This window comes from Hypanus sabinus, chromosome 7 (genome assembly GCF_030144855.1).
Source record: "Hypanus sabinus isolate sHypSab1 chromosome 7, sHypSab1.hap1, whole genome shotgun sequence".
NCBI lineage: Eukaryota > Metazoa > Chordata > Chondrichthyes > Myliobatiformes > Dasyatidae > Hypanus > Hypanus sabinus.
This window is the reverse complement of record NC_082712.1, coordinates 110,374,797-110,390,281: the sequence shown is the minus strand read 5'-3', so window position 1 is coordinate 110,390,281 and position 15,485 is coordinate 110,374,797. Positions and strand designations below refer to the sequence as shown.

The window sequence follows — 15,485 nt, the reverse complement described above, 5'->3', positions numbered from 1 at the left end:
GTGGCAGTTAGATGATTGGAGCTGGAACCTTTGTTGTTTGTAATGTACAGTATACTGTACATGCTCAGTGGCTACTTTATTAAGTACATCTGCTCGTTAATGCAAGTATCTAATCAACTAATCATGTAGCAGCAACTCAATGCATAAATAGGTTCAGTTATTGTTCAGCTTAAACATCAAAATGGGGAAGAAATGCGATCTAAGTGCCTGATCGTGAAATGATTGCTGGCGCCAAATGGTTTGAGTATCTCAGAAGCTGCTGGTCTCCTGGGATTTTCACACACAATAATCTCTAGAGTTTACTGAGAATGGTATGAAAAACAAAAAAGAACGTCCAGTGAGTAGTAGTTCTGTTGGCAAGAACTGGAATCACAGTCCAATGCTCAGCAGCTCTGGTAGGACTCTCCTACAAAGTAAAACCAAGTGATATATGTGGCCTTCAAGGTTTCGCTCCCAGATGAGCCTTTTATGCCCACTTTGGCCATGCAACTGGATCCTCAGTTCCTCATTTGCAGACCCCAGTTAGCTCAAATTGGCAACAACATTTCCTCCACGATCTTCATTACAGGTGCACAATGCTGTGTGTTTAGCACCCTGAAAAACCAAAGAGCAGGAGGAGGAAACTGGGGATCCAGGAGGCGGAGAGGGTCAATAGCTTTAAACTCCTCAGCGATATCACTTCAGAGGACCCAGCACTTAAGTACCATCACAAAGAAAGCACAGCAGCACTTCTACTTCCTTGCAAGTTGGAGGATTACAAATACCTGGGGAAACTGGACTGGTCAAAGAACACTGAGGCTGTCTACAAGAAGGGTCAGAGCTGTATCTATTTCCTGAGGAGACTGAGGTCCTTTAGCATCTGCTGGATGATGCTGAGGATGTTCTACGAAGCTATGGTGGCCAGTGCTATCATGTTTGCTGTTGTGTGCTGGGGCCGCAGGCTGAGGGTAGCAGACACCAACAGAATCAACAAACTCATTTGTAAGGCCAGTGATGTTGTGGGGGTGGAACTGGACTCTCTGACAGTGGTGTCTGAAAAGAGGATGCTGTCCAAGTTGCATGCCATCTTGGACAATGTCTCCCATTCACTCCATAATGTACTGGTTAGGCACAGGAGTACGTTCAGCCAGAGACTCATTCCACTGAGATGTAACACTGAGTGTCATAGGAAGTCATTCCTACCTGTGGCCATCAAACTTTACAACTCCTCCCTCGGAGTGTCAGACACCCTGAGCCAATAGGCTGCTCCTGGACTTATTTCCACTTGGCATGATTAACTTATTATTATTTAATTATTTATGGTTTTATATTGCTATATTTCTATACTATTCTTGGTTGGTGCAGCTGTAATGAAGCCCAATTTCCCTCGGGATCAATAAAGTATGTCTGTCTGTCAAGTTTGTGAAGATTCAGCAAGTCATGGAAAACCTTGACAAACCTCTATAGATGCTCTGTGGAGAGCATCCTGACTGGTTGCATCACAGTGTGGTATGGACACACAATGGCCTTGAAAAGCCCACAACAGTAGTGGATACAGCTCAGACCTTCACGAGAAAAGCCCTCCCCACCACTGTGCACATCTACAAGGAGTGCTGTTGCAGTTAAACAGCATCCATCATCAAGAATCCCCTATAGGAGCCTCAGGACTCAGGGGCCACCAGGTTCAGGAATAATTATTACCCCTCAACCATCAGGCTGTTGAAGAAGAAGGGATAACTTCTCTCACCCCTACACTTAACTGTTTCCACAATCAATGGACTAACTTTCAAGGACTCTTTTATCTCATTATTCTCAATATTCATTGCTTATTATTATTTTACTATTTGTATTTGCAGTTTGTAGTCTTTTACACGTAAGTTATTTGTCCATCTTGTGTGTGGTTTTTTATTGACTCTATAGTGTTCATTGTAGTTCATTGTGAATGCCCACAAGAAAATGAATCTCAGGGTAGTATATCGTGACATATACGTATGTACTTTGCTAATAAATTTACTTTGAACTTTGTTAATGAGAGAGGTCAGAGGAGAATGGCCACACTGGTTCAATCTGACAGGAAGGCAACACCACTGGCACCTCAGAGTGCAAGGCCATAGCTCCTTGAAAATGGTGACACAGATGGATAGAGTAGTGAAGAAGGTACTTGCTTTGCTTGTCATCATAGGCTAAAACATTTCCAAATCATCCCCCAGCCAGGATCCCACTGTGTGTTAGTGTAGCACAAGAAACTGGTGAGTGAAACCAAGGCAGAAAAAAAACCCACCCAGATGTCCTAATGAACTCTGACTTTATTAGAAATGCTCTCAAAACTTATTTTAAACCAAGTTTTGGAAAATGGGCTTTTAGCTCTGAGAGCTTCAAAATTCACTTCAGCTTCTGAATTCTCCTCAGATCAGATATGGCCACCCTCTGGTCTCCTGGAAATGGGTTCCAAGGTTCCAAAGGGTTGTGTTTGTGGGAATGCCATGTTCACAGTAAATCATAGAAATAATCCAGCCCCTGTCCCAGTTCCCAGATGGAGATTCCAGTGCCCAACGCTTTAGCCAGTTCTAATCGTAACTGTATAGACTGCAAAAAAAGTGAAAAGAGATAAGTAATCGTATATACAAAGATATCCAAATGCAAGCAAGACACACAAAATGCTGGAGGAATTCAGCAGGCCAGGCAGCATCTATGGAAAAGAGTACAGTCAATGTTTCAGTCCTATTGAAGGGTCTCAGCCTGAAACTTCAATTGTTTACTCTTCCATAGATGCTGCCTGGCCTGCAGAGTTCCTCCAGCATTTTGTGTGTGCAGCTTGGATTTCCAGCATCTGCAGATTTTCTCTTATTTGAGATTGAACTAAATTTTCCAGTCAGGAGCTCAGACTATGAAATTATTGACAGAACTGCCCCTGCAGTTCTTCAATTCACATTCATCCCAGAGGGAATGTTAGGAGTGCCTGCCATTATAGGGCTTCCAAAGGACCAACCCCACACACCCCCCCCCAACCCCCAGCTACAGTAACTCTTTCAGGAGTTACTGTAGAAATGCTCTCAAACCACAACCCCTCCTCACTTACCTTTAATGTTGGGTAAAAGACAACGTGCTTCCCGCCCTGGTGCCTGGAAACAAGAAAAGGGCATTATTAAGTGGGCACTGTGGGCACTGCCTCTCATTATTATGGTTAACCTACCAATTAGTAAGAACTATTTCCATCAGTAGACCAAACCCCTTTCCCTTTAACAATCTGTGGGGTGCATCATCCATTACAAGTTCTGTATACAGCACAGCTCCCAGTAATAGACCAGACCAAGTTCATTCACCACTGTACCTGGGTCAACACCTTCACTTGTCTCAGCTAGTACATTAACACTACTACCCCAAGATCACAGGACCATTTAACATTGTGGCCATGAAGGAGGCCATTCTGGCCCACCAGATCAATGCCAGCTAAAATTAGATCCCTTAATTTTATTTATTTATCTAGCGATGTAGCACAGAGTATGCCCTATTAACCCTAACCTAATTCATGAATTCATGGGACAATTTACAAAGATCAATCAACCAATCCAGTACATCTTTGGGCTGTAGGAGGAAACTGGAGCACCCAGGGAAAATCCCGCATTCCACGGGGAGGACGTACAGAGACTCCTTACAGAACGCCGCCGGAATCGAACTCTGAACTCTGGAATAGTGTTGTGCCAACCACTCAGCTATCATGGCACCCAGCTCACAGCTCTCAGCAAGCATGTGATGATGGTTACTGACAGAATACCAACAGTCCAACACACACTGATTGAAAGCACCTCCACATTAGATTTGTCACTTAGACTGAAGATCATGCAATAACAAGGAGTACAGTAACATTAGCTGAATAACAAATAACAACATGGAACAGTACAACACAGGAACAGACCTGTGGCACATCATGTCTGTACTGACCACGACACTAGTTTCAACTGTACAGCTACCTGCATTTGATCCATACACTCCAATTTCCTGCCTGTTCATGCGTCTGTCTAAACGTCTCTTAAAAGTTGCTAGCGTATCTGCTTCCACCAACTACCGTGGCAGTCTGTCGCAGGCACTCTCCATGTAAAAACAAGCTTGCCACGTAAATCTCCTTTATCTTTCCCCTTACCGTAGACAGATGCCCTCTAGAATTTAACATTTCTATTGAGAAAGAAACAAATCATCAATCCGTCTTATCCAGCTCACAATTTTGCATTCTTCCATCAGATCTCCTTTCAGCCCCTGACACTCCACAGAAAACAATCCAAGTTTGTCCTGCGTCTCCTTTTATCTAATACCCTCCAATCCAGGCAACATCCAGTTTCCACGCACAAAATGCTGGAAGAACTCAGCAGGTCAGGCAGCATCTACGGAAAAGAGTAAACAGTCAACATTTCGGGCCGAGACCCTGGGCTGCTGAGGCCCTCCTTTGGATCTTTGGATTTCCAGCATCTGCAGATCTTCACGTGCTTGTGACATTCTGGTAAACCTCTCCTACACCCTCTCCAAAGTTTCCATATTCTTCCAGTGATGTGACCAGAACAAAGATTCCACATTCTTCCAGTAATGTGACTCTCTGCAAAGTCTCCACATCCTTCCAGTGATGGTTTTTTTTATTTTTTTTTATTAGTTTTTCAAAACATTTTACAAATTAAAAACCCCAAATCCCAATGAGGAACATTAAAACAGTGCAAAATTAAGCATACAATAACAATATGCTACAAAGGAAGAGAATTTAGCAAAAAAAAGCACCTAAATTAAAGACGTAAGCTTAGTGTCCTCCCCAAGCCCCACAACACAAGAAAAAACAACAGCAACAGACCAACCACAACACAATATAGAGAGTATAAGTCAGGACAGCCAAACTCCCAGACTGTGAATACACTCAGCAACAGAGGGTAATAATGCCTTCTACCAGAAAAAAAGGAGCTGAAAGCAAGGGACCGAAAAGAAAAAAAAACCCTAGTCAAGAGGAAGGTTATGAAAGTACTCGATAAAAGGTCCCCAGACCTTATGGAACTTTAGATCCGAATTGAGAACTGAATAATGAATTTTTTCGAGGTCCAAACAGGCCATGATGTTGTTAAGCCATTGAGCATGAGTGGGCGGGGCAACATCTCTCCATTTGAGGAGGATCAAGTGTCTAGCCAGAAGAGAGGCAAAGGATAATATTCGGCATTTGGTCGGACCCGGACATAAATCTGTCTCGCCCCAAAAACCGAACAGAGCAATTAAGGGGTTTGGTTCTAGGTGCTGATTCAGAATTCACGAAAACGTAGTGAAGACATCTTTCCAGAATTTCTCCAAGCTAGGACAGAACCAGTACATATGGATGAGAGAGGCCACGCCCCTCTTGCATTTATCACAGAGCAGACTAACACTAGGGTAGAATCGAGATAGTTTAGATTTAGACAAATGGGTTCTATGAACAATCTTAAACTGTAAAAGGCAGTGGCGAGCACAAAGAGAGGTTGAGTTAACCGATTTGAGAACTGAATCCCAGCTCTCCTCAGATAAGGAGATATTTAAATCCTGCTCCCAGGCCATTTTGATTTTATCCATGGGGGCCCGTCGTAAGGCTGCTAGTTTATCTCGGATGATTGAAATTAAGCCTTTACCTAGTGGATTCATGGAAAGAAATAGGTCCATAGCATTTTTTGCAGGCATTTCAGGAAGGTTAGGAATTAAAGGAGCAATAAAGTGTCAGATTTGGAGATATCTGAAAAATGAGCATTGGGCAGATTGAACTTAACAGAGAGCTGCTGAAAAGAAGCGAAGCGATTATCAATGAAAAGATCTTCAAAATGTCTAATGCCCTTCCTATACCAAACCTGGAATGCTGAATCGTATGTAGTAGGTAAAAAAAGGTGATTATGAGCAATAGGGCTGGAAACAGAAAACCCCTGGAAACCATAGCATTTCCTGATCTGAGCCCATATACGCAAAGTGTGTCCAACAAGAGGATTAGCTATTGATCTGGGCAGACGACTAGGGAGTGCAGAGCCAAGAAGTGCAGAGATAGATAATTCTTTAGTGGAGCTCAGCTCCATCGCCACCCAGTTAGGGTACTCGGGTTGGCCATGGAAGAAAGACCAGAAGGTAGCACAACGTATATTAGCTGCCCAATAATATAAACGAAAGTTAGGTAAAGCCATGCCACCCTCTTTTTTAGATTTTTGGAGATGGATTTTATTAATTCTAGAGCTTCCAGTGATGTTTGAGATAGAACAGCACACAATATTCCTGACAAAGTTAGTCCTGACGAAGGGTCTCGGCCTGAAACGTCGACAGAGCTTCTCCTTATAGATGCTGCCTGGCCTGCTGTGTTCCACCAGCATTTTGTGTGTGTTGTTTGAATTTGAATTTCCAGCATCTGCAGATTTCCTCATGTTTGCTCACAATATTCCAAATGTAGCTTACAAAAGCTGAAACATGGCCTCCAGACTTTTCTACTGTTTCTTAGCAATGAAGGCCAGCATGCCGTACATCTTCTTTACTGTACCATCCTGTGCACGTGGTACTCGGGTTGAAGGAACGTGTACACCAGAGGGTGCTGCTAACAGCACTGCTTTCCTTAATATTCATTCCTGACTTGGATTTTAGAGAATGGCACAATTTCCAAATTAACAAATGATCAAAACTTGGAGGCAAAATGAGCCATGAGGAGGACAGAGAATGACTTCAAGGAAATGGGCAAATAGACAGCAAATGAAATTTAGTGGTGTGAAATGTGAAGTGTTATATTTGGGTATTAGGATGAAAAGATGTGATATAAGCTAGAGGATATAATTCAAAACACATTTTACATGGCAGAGTTCGCAAAGTGTTGGATTGTACATTATGGAAGTGAGTTTTGAAAAAGTGGATGGGGCCAGATGGGACATTCTTCAAACCAGAGATTGCAAAATAATTAGGCACTTAGCAAAGGCTAAAAAAAAAAGGAAGTTAGGTAGGTTTAAGGGGAGTGGCCATTGTGTGAGTGTGACAGTATTAGAGTGGGGAGCCTGCGGCTTTGCCTTAAAGACATGGCTGTGGTAGATTTTCGGGTAACTTAATTTTTTTCTTTCCAATATAAATATAAATATTTATAGATAGATAAATACATATTTTTTAAATTATAGGTTTTTATTCCTATGTATTGCAATGTACTGTTGCCACAAAACAAAGTATTTTATGACACATGCCTGCAATATTAAATCTGATTCAGATTTAGGCACCTCAAGCTTGCCCCAACATTTAACATGATTTGCCCTAGACTTCCATCTCCTCTTCTGTGCCAATTCCCCCAAGCCCTCAAATCACATACATCTACCCCCCTTTAACTATCTGCATAAGTCTCTGGGATTCTGAGTCCAGAGATTCATCTTTTGTGAGCAGTACATACATTACTCTTTTTTTTGTCAGACAATACTGTCAGTAGTTGCCTTTCTGTCCACTGCCACTACATTTGTGGTCAAAAAAATCCTAGAAAATGATGGTCAGAGGCCAGGTAATTTCCTCTCTTGCTGCTTTTAAGAACATGGGTACATTTTATCCAGGTCTGGTGATCTATATGCTTTTAATTACTGTTTAAAACAACACAGGTTCCTTAAGGTTGTTATAGCCAGGTGTGGTAATGGGAACAAGCTCCATCTAGCTATTTAGATGCTCCCAATTGCATGCATCTCAATTAGCCTCTGACAACCAAGTCCAGCTCCCGGCCTTCATGTATGCTTAGCTACTAAGCTCAGCAGAGCCATTTTTACTGATAGAAGGGGCAAAGGTAGGTTATAGGTACATTAAATCCAGTTGCTTCAGGCAGATGGAGCTCATCAGCCATGGTTTGCAGCTAGAAGGAAAGCTCTGATTTCAAACCTCCAATTTCTTGGGGTGATACCCACTCATGGGGAAGGCTTTGCAAGAAAACCCTGAGGGAAAGTTACACAGCTGGAGTCCCTAAGGCAGTCCTACATTGAGTTCAACGCTGACTAGCAACAGCGATGCTGCTGGGTCCCTGCCGTTCCTTTCGGTTCATCAGTTGCGTGGAGAGGGAGAGCTTGCTACATGGGCAACAGCTTGCTCTCTGTATTGTACTACCCAGGCTTTCGTATCCAGACAGCTAGGAAGCAATATCCATGGTCATCTCTGACCAACAGAGGCCTCAGACCCAGAAAACAACACATTCTTTCTGCCCAGTTCATTTTACACGGCTGCCCTGTTGTTTCACACTTATTATTGTATACATAGTATTTATTATATCCATACATATTGTTTACTCACACAGGCAGGGAATTTCATTACCCCCTGGTGTATATGACAGTAAAACGATATGAATCTGAATTCCTCTCGTTTGTGAAGGCAGAGAAAATGCAGTCATTTACATACCTTCCATCCAAGCACAGCCTGCTGACTGAATCTCCACTACAACTGTTTCCATTAACACCCCTGTACTTATTCCTTTCTGACAACCCCTATAAATCTGGTTCGTTTTGTCACAAACCTCACACCGACTTCGCTTTCTACATCTAGCTCATTGTCAGAATGTTCGAAAAATCTTCTGTCGTGTTTCATTCTGCACCTCATCAGCATGGCAGCGCCTTGGGAAAGATCACTGAGGACCATCTGAGGACAGAGATGTAAGGAAGGAGAAGAGTGGCTCATTAATTAGCATATTTTAATATAAAAGCTCACCTTTTATACTCAAAGTAATGTTCACCAATCTGGTCATCCCACAGCAGTTTTGCCTTGTGTTCTTTCAGAATCTCTATATACCTGTAAAAATAAACAGGTGAGTGAAAAGCTGGTTGCGTGCAGACATTCTTTGTAGCAGAGGTGTTAAGAGATGGGAAGTGAGTAGAGGTGCCTTCCTTGGGTTTGTAAGAGGACAACTACTGGTGTAATGATCTCTTTCATGAGACTCTGCTTTTTGAAAAATAATATACTTAATAAATCGGCAAACAGAGGATCAGAAAATACCCCCAAAATAGTCACCCACAGTAAACTGACAGAACTACATCTCTGTCGACAGAGAGCAGTGACTACAGCATGCACTTTGTTGAATAAGGACTTCTGTGTGACAAGGATTGCAAATGAATCACAGCACAGTTAAATATAACTTAAGTCAGGGAGCTAATCTGATGGTGAGTCTGACATTATCTGGTGCAATCTGATTGCAGATCCCTTTTCCCCATTTTAAAGGGATTTATCCAAAATTCTAATCTATTGCATCTCACTAACTAAAACTAGTATCTCAAAACTAAGTTTTGGATGAGATAAAATTATGATGAACTTGTATAAATAAGCATTTGAGAATTTAAGTTAGTTAACTAGTAACCTAAGCATACAGAGAGAGGACAGGCATTGTGTTGCAGTTAACATCTGCTTCTTGCAGCCTCAGAACTGCAGCCCAGAGCTGATGAACTGGATTCTGAGATCCGGACACTGTGATAGACCAACAAGGAAAGTTACTGGGAGAAAGTCTCAATGCTTCAATATAATACCATAGAACTGGTTAGTCGTGAGAGACAGGAGGGTGTGAGGCAGATGTGGAGATCCAGAAAGAGGTGCTAGAGGAAACAATACATGAAATTCTTGCAGAGGAGGCAGGAAAGTGAGGAAACTGGCCAAGCCATCATGATGCACAGCACCATTTACGGTGGGGGAATTGAAATGGAAGTGGGTGGTAGTAAGGAACAGATGCTGTTCAATGCAACTACCAGAATGAGACCAGAAGGCTGTATTACTTGCCAAGTAAGGTTGAGACCTCTTCAGGGTAGGAGAGAATCGCAGTGTGGGACAAAGGAACTAACGACAGTCAAGACAAAGAAGGTGGTTCTGGAAGAATATGAATAGCTAGGGTCCAAATGAATCAGCAGAGTCACAGGAGTTAACACTCTCTGGACACTGCTTCAGCCAAGTGAACACTGGCATGATGTTAATGAGACCAAGGAGGTGAAGGTGTACCTTCAAGGAGAAAGTGAAGGTAGGTGTAGGAGAAATAAAATCAGAATCAAGTTTAATATCAGTGGCCTATAGCATGAAATTTGTTAACTTTGCAGCAGCAGTATAATGCAATCCCTAATAGTAGAGAGAAAAAATTCTATGAATTTTTGTAAGTATGAATTATATGTAAGTACATATATATAAAAAGTTAAATAAGTAGCGCAAAAAATAGAAATAAAGAAGTAGTGAGGTAGTATTAATGGGTTCAACGTCCATTCAGAAACTGGACAGCAGAGGGAAAGAAGAAGCTGTTCCTGAATCATTGCTTGTGTGCCTTCAGGCTTCTGTACCTCCTTCCTGATGGTAGCGATGAGAAGAGGGCATATTCTGTGTAATGGGGGTCCTTAATATTGGATTTCACCTTTTCGAGGCACTGTTATTTGAAGATGTCCTGGATACTACGGAGGCTAGTACCCATGATGGAGCTGACTGATTTTACAACTCCCTGCAGCTTACTCTGATCCTGTGCATTAGGCCCCACCCCCTCCCACCACTCTAGAAGGTGATGCAGCCAGTTAGATGCTCTCATGGTACATCTTTAGAAATTTGCGTATTTGGTGACAAAGCAAATCTTCTCAAACTCCTGATACAATACAGCTGCTCCCTTGCCTTCTTTATGGCTGCATCAATATATTGGGTCCAGGTAAGATCCTCAGAGATATTGACATCCAGGAACTTGAAATTGCTCACTCTTTCCACTTCTGATCCCGCTATGAGGACTGGTGGGTGTTCCCTCATCTTACCCTTTCTGAAGTCCACAATTATTGGTCTTACTGACATTCAGTACAAGGTTGTTGCTGTGACATCACTGAACTGATAAATATTTCGCTCCTGTATGCCCTTTTGTCACCATCTGAGATTCTGCTATCAATGGTTGTATCATCAGCGAATTTATATTTGGCATTTGAGGTGTGCCTAGCCACAGAGGTGATGAGAAAGTACAGCAGTGCACAGACCTGTGAAGTGCACCAGTGTTGACTGTCAGCAAGGTGGAAGTGTTATTTCCAGTTCGCACAGATTGTAGTTTTCTGGTTAGGAAGTCGAGGATCCACTTGTAGAAGGAAATACAGAGGCCCAGGTTCTGGGGCTTTTTGATCAGGACTGTAGGAATGATGGTGTTAGATGCTGAACTGTAGTCAATAAACAGCTCCTGACATAGGTATAGTATTGTCCTGGTGATTCAAGGCCGCATGGAGAGCCAATGAGATCATGTCCTTCATAGACCTATTATGGAGAGAGGCAAATGCAGTGGGGTCCAGGTTTCAATTCATGGACTGTGTGAAATGAGGGACCTATTGAGTGGATGTGGAGAGGTGGGGACAGCCTCAGAATAGAGGGACATACATGTAGAATGGAGATGAGGAGGAATTTCTTTAGCCAGAGAATGGTGAATTTGTGGAATTCGTTGTCACAGCAGATGTGGAGGCCAAGTCATTGGGTATATTTAAGGCAGAGGTTGATAGATTCTTGATTAGTCAGAGCATGAAGGGATACATGAAGGGAGAACAGTGAAATGGATCTGAGTTTCCAATCTGGGGATTGATAAACCCCTCCTCTGAATTTTGAATATAAAAATCCATCCTTAATACTTCTCCTTGCTGATGAGTCAGTGGTGGTCTGCATTAAAAGTTGTATTTAGTTAGGCCAGTGAATGCACAAAGTTTGAAGTTCAAAATCCATCATGGAGAATGATATGGCAGTATCAACACAGGCCAGTCTGACTGAGTGTTGAAGGACGCACACTATAGAACAGGGGTCTATGGACCCCTTGCTTAATGGTACTGGTCCATGGCATAAAAAAGGTTGGAACCCCTGCTAGAGCAGGTGATGAGAGAACCCACATACAGGGCCAACCTGCTTACCACAGTTGTCCGTGACAGCATTGGTCATGAGACAGAACACACTCAGTCCTGGATGCAATGTGGCAACTCATTCAACAGACAGACCTGGCCGTGAACAAAACACTGCTGCTCCCAGTCAGCTTCTATGCCTCCCACTGGTGGTGGTGCATCATTCACTGATCTTGGCAGAGTGTTCAAGCAGTTCCTCTCATACCGTAGTTATTCTGATCCAGAACTGTAGAACAAGCACTCAGCTTTCAAGTGACACGTGTTTGTGTCATACATGCTCCAGGTAATGAACACATCAAAACATTTTCCATTTCACTCTTTGATATTCTCATAAAATCACCTACTGTTGGTAATCTGGGTCACCATCTATTATCAAAACAGATGAAAGGATGGGAGAGGCTGTAACAAAAGGAGATAATCTGTGGATGCAAAGAGATGGTCCCGAATTTCCTCCAACAGATGTGCGTTGGCTTCAGCCTCCAGCATCTGCAGTCTCGTACCTCCACCCTGCATTCACCTGTTGCTCTAAGGCACATTAGCTCATGTTCACAGTGTTATGTCCGCAGCCCCCTCCTTTGTGAGAATCGCAAGAGCACTAGTTGAGGGGGGGGGGGTCAGTAGACCCAGGAAATGGAGAGAGAGAGACGTGCCGAATACCTCATTCCACCGCGATGCAAAATAATGCGACAGTGACCATTGTCTCCTGGAGACCACGGTTGTGGATTGGAGTATGCTACGTGCAAGCCCTCAGGCAAAGTGGGCTGGTTGAGAGAGATTGCAACATCCCAACCTGATTGATATCTGAGACCACGTGAGGAAGTATAAAAGAGGGTCTGGGGGAACACCCCCTTCAGACGCACCAGAAGAAATGCTAACGATCCCGTAGTAGCGGGAAGCCACTTGAAGGAAGTCACGTGCGTTCGATTCCGTTGCTGGAATCGGTGACTGGAACCACGGAAACCAGCTTTTAGCTAACAACGGGGAAGCCCACTCCCCTGACTCAACGGATTTGCTTCATAAAAGACCCGGGCAAGTTTCTTTTCTCACCAATCTCTCTCTTTCCAACAAGTGGAAACCCAGCGGTCCCCCCAAAAGGCTGAGGCCTGCAGGAACTGAGTGACTTTTATATTTCCATCGGACAATATATTATCCCCTAGAAAACAATCAAGCTGTTTCTTATTGATGGTTATTATTAGACCCGCGCTTTTAGATTGAGTAGTGACGACGTATAGTATTAATCTTATTTTTGTGCCCCTTCATAAATAAAGACATTTAAAAATAGTACCATCAGACTTCAACGGACCTCTCTATCTTTGCTGGTAAGTGATCCAGTTACGGGATTTCGTAACAACAGCTACTTCATCTTCCATCACCACACCAGCTCTCAGTGCAGTTTCATAAATACCCTCCAATATACACATACCCAGGCAGCTGCCAGTGTTGTGAATCTGAAGAGCACCTGCAAAAGTAGGGTTGACCCCTTGGTCTGGACTACCCCACCATCTCATTTCCTGATACACTCCATTCTCATGCTACATCCAACTCACATAAATTTAGGAGACATAAGATGCTGGAATCTGGGGCAAGAAACAAACTGCTGGAGGAACTCAGCATGTCAGACAAAACAGAGGGAAATGGACAGTTACAATTTCAAGTTGAGACTCTTCTTCTGCACTGAAAGAGTAGAGGGGAGATCGCCAATATAAAGAGGTGAGGAGCAGACATGGAGCAAGAGTAGGCAGGTGAGGAGGGGTGATAAGCAGATAGGGGTGGAAAGCTGGAAATAATGACAGCGGCTGGGAGGTGACAGGTGGAAGTAACATTGGGCTGCAGAAGATAAAATCTGATAGTAGCATGAAATCAAATGAGTTTAATCAAAGGTTTCAAATGTACATTTAATGCCAGATAAGTGTATACAATATAACATTCTGAAATACTTTTTCTTTGCAAACATCCACAAAAACAGAGGAGTGCCCCAAAGAATGAATGACAGTCAAGTGTTAGAACCCCAAAATCCCCCCACCCCACCAGCAAAAGAAAGCATTGGCACCTGCCACCAAGCACTCAAGCATGAGTAAAGCAACAACAAAGACACAGACTTCGCATTCCACCCGGTATTCAACATACCACAGGCTCTCTCTCTCCCTAATAAGGGAGAAACAGGTGTCTTTGGTTTCACAGCAAGCAGGGAGACATAACAAACAACTCATTGGTTTATGATGTTAAAAATCCGCCACGTCACTTTATCCGACCAAATGTGAGGTGATGCATTTTGGAAAGCAATTGCAAAGGGGCAAGACCCTTAGCAGTGTTGATGTACAGAGGCATCTTGGGGTCCAGGCTCGTAGATACCTGAAAGTAGCTGCATAGGTTGAATGGGTGGTAAAGGCGGCATACGGCATGCTTGCCTTTATTAGTTGGAAATACTGGGTTCAAGAGTCAGGAAGTTATGATACAGCTTAATAAAATTCCAGTTAAGCCACATCTGGAGTATTGCATACAGTCACCCTATTATAGGAAGGAGGTGGAGGCTTTGGAGAGGGCACAGATGAGGTTTATTAGGATGCTGTCTGGATTAGAGAGAAATTATATTGGGGTGGTACAATAGTGATTAATATAATGCCATTACAATGCCAGTGACCAGGGTTCAATTCAAACTACTGTCTGTAAGGAGTCTGTATTTTGGAGCCTTAACAGATTATTTTAAAGGAGACAAATGGAGATTGAGAACATCCCGGCCTAGTGCAGCAATCCGAATGCACAGGAACAAAACAGGCTACAGAAAGTAGAGGTCACAGTTTGGACAGCCCTCCCCACCGCTGACAGATTCTACTGGAGATGCTGTCTCAAGGTGGCATCTATCAAGGATCCACACCATCAGGGTCATGTCTTCTCACTGCTACCATCAAACAAAAGGTATATAGAGGCTTGAAGTCCCACAATACCAGGTTGAGGAACAGCTACTTTCCTACAACCATCAGGTTCTTGATGCACAACTTTAACCCTGCCTCATTACCCTGCACTACCATGGACTCACTTCTGTGTTTTGTTTGCACTAATGACTTGTTTACACAGTCCCTTCATTTACTATACGGTATAACTTTATGTATAATTTATATTCTGTGTGCTGTCTGTATCTACATGCCTTTGATGTTGCTGCAAGTTTTTCATGGGTTGAGCATCCCTTATCCAAAATTCCAAAATCCTAAAACCTCCAAAATCCAGAATTTTTTTGAGCACTGACAATAACGTCAGAAATGGAAAATTCCACAAGGCACTGGAGAGTCCCAGGCAATGCACTAGCACAGCAGAGGTCTGAGAGGTGACCTCACATACTGGTTGTAACTAACAGAGGTAAATGAAAAGCAAAACATGAAGATCTAGATCCTGCAATGAAAGAGTGGATTTGTCAGTGTCAGAGTGAACATATGCCGCTTAACGGTATGTTGATCATGAAACAAGCAAAGATCTATCATGATGAACTGAAAGGTGAAGGTAATTGTGAATATTCAGCAGGATGGTTGCACAAATTTAAGAAAAGCAACAACTGGGGTGGAGCTAAAGATGGTGCTGGAAGACAACTTACCTCAGCCCATCAGTGAAACAGTTGAATTCTTCCTCTTCTAATATCTCTATTCAGGGTGGCCAGGGTCCTTTTGGGTC

At 43.0% G+C, this 15,485-nt stretch overlaps 1 protein-coding gene across 2 annotated transcripts in view; it reads right to left on the bottom strand.

Annotated features, from left to right (window-relative positions):
• Positions 1 to 2,267: 2,267 nt before the first annotated feature.
• chid1 (chitinase domain containing 1) overlaps positions 2,268 to 15,485 on the bottom strand; it is a 150,007-nt gene continuing 136,789 nt past the window's right edge. For both annotated transcript variants that reach the window (XM_059975399.1, XM_059975398.1), the window contains 3 exons: positions 8,662 to 8,742; positions 3,059 to 3,101; positions 2,268 to 2,565 (listed from right to left, as the gene is read on the bottom strand). In XM_059975399.1, coding sequence (XP_059831382.1) covers positions 2,467 to 2,565; positions 3,059 to 3,101; positions 8,662 to 8,742 — 223 coding nt within the window. In that variant the 3' untranslated portion in view covers positions 2,268 to 2,466. The remainder of the gene's footprint in view (positions 2,566 to 3,058; positions 3,102 to 8,661; positions 8,743 to 15,485) is intronic.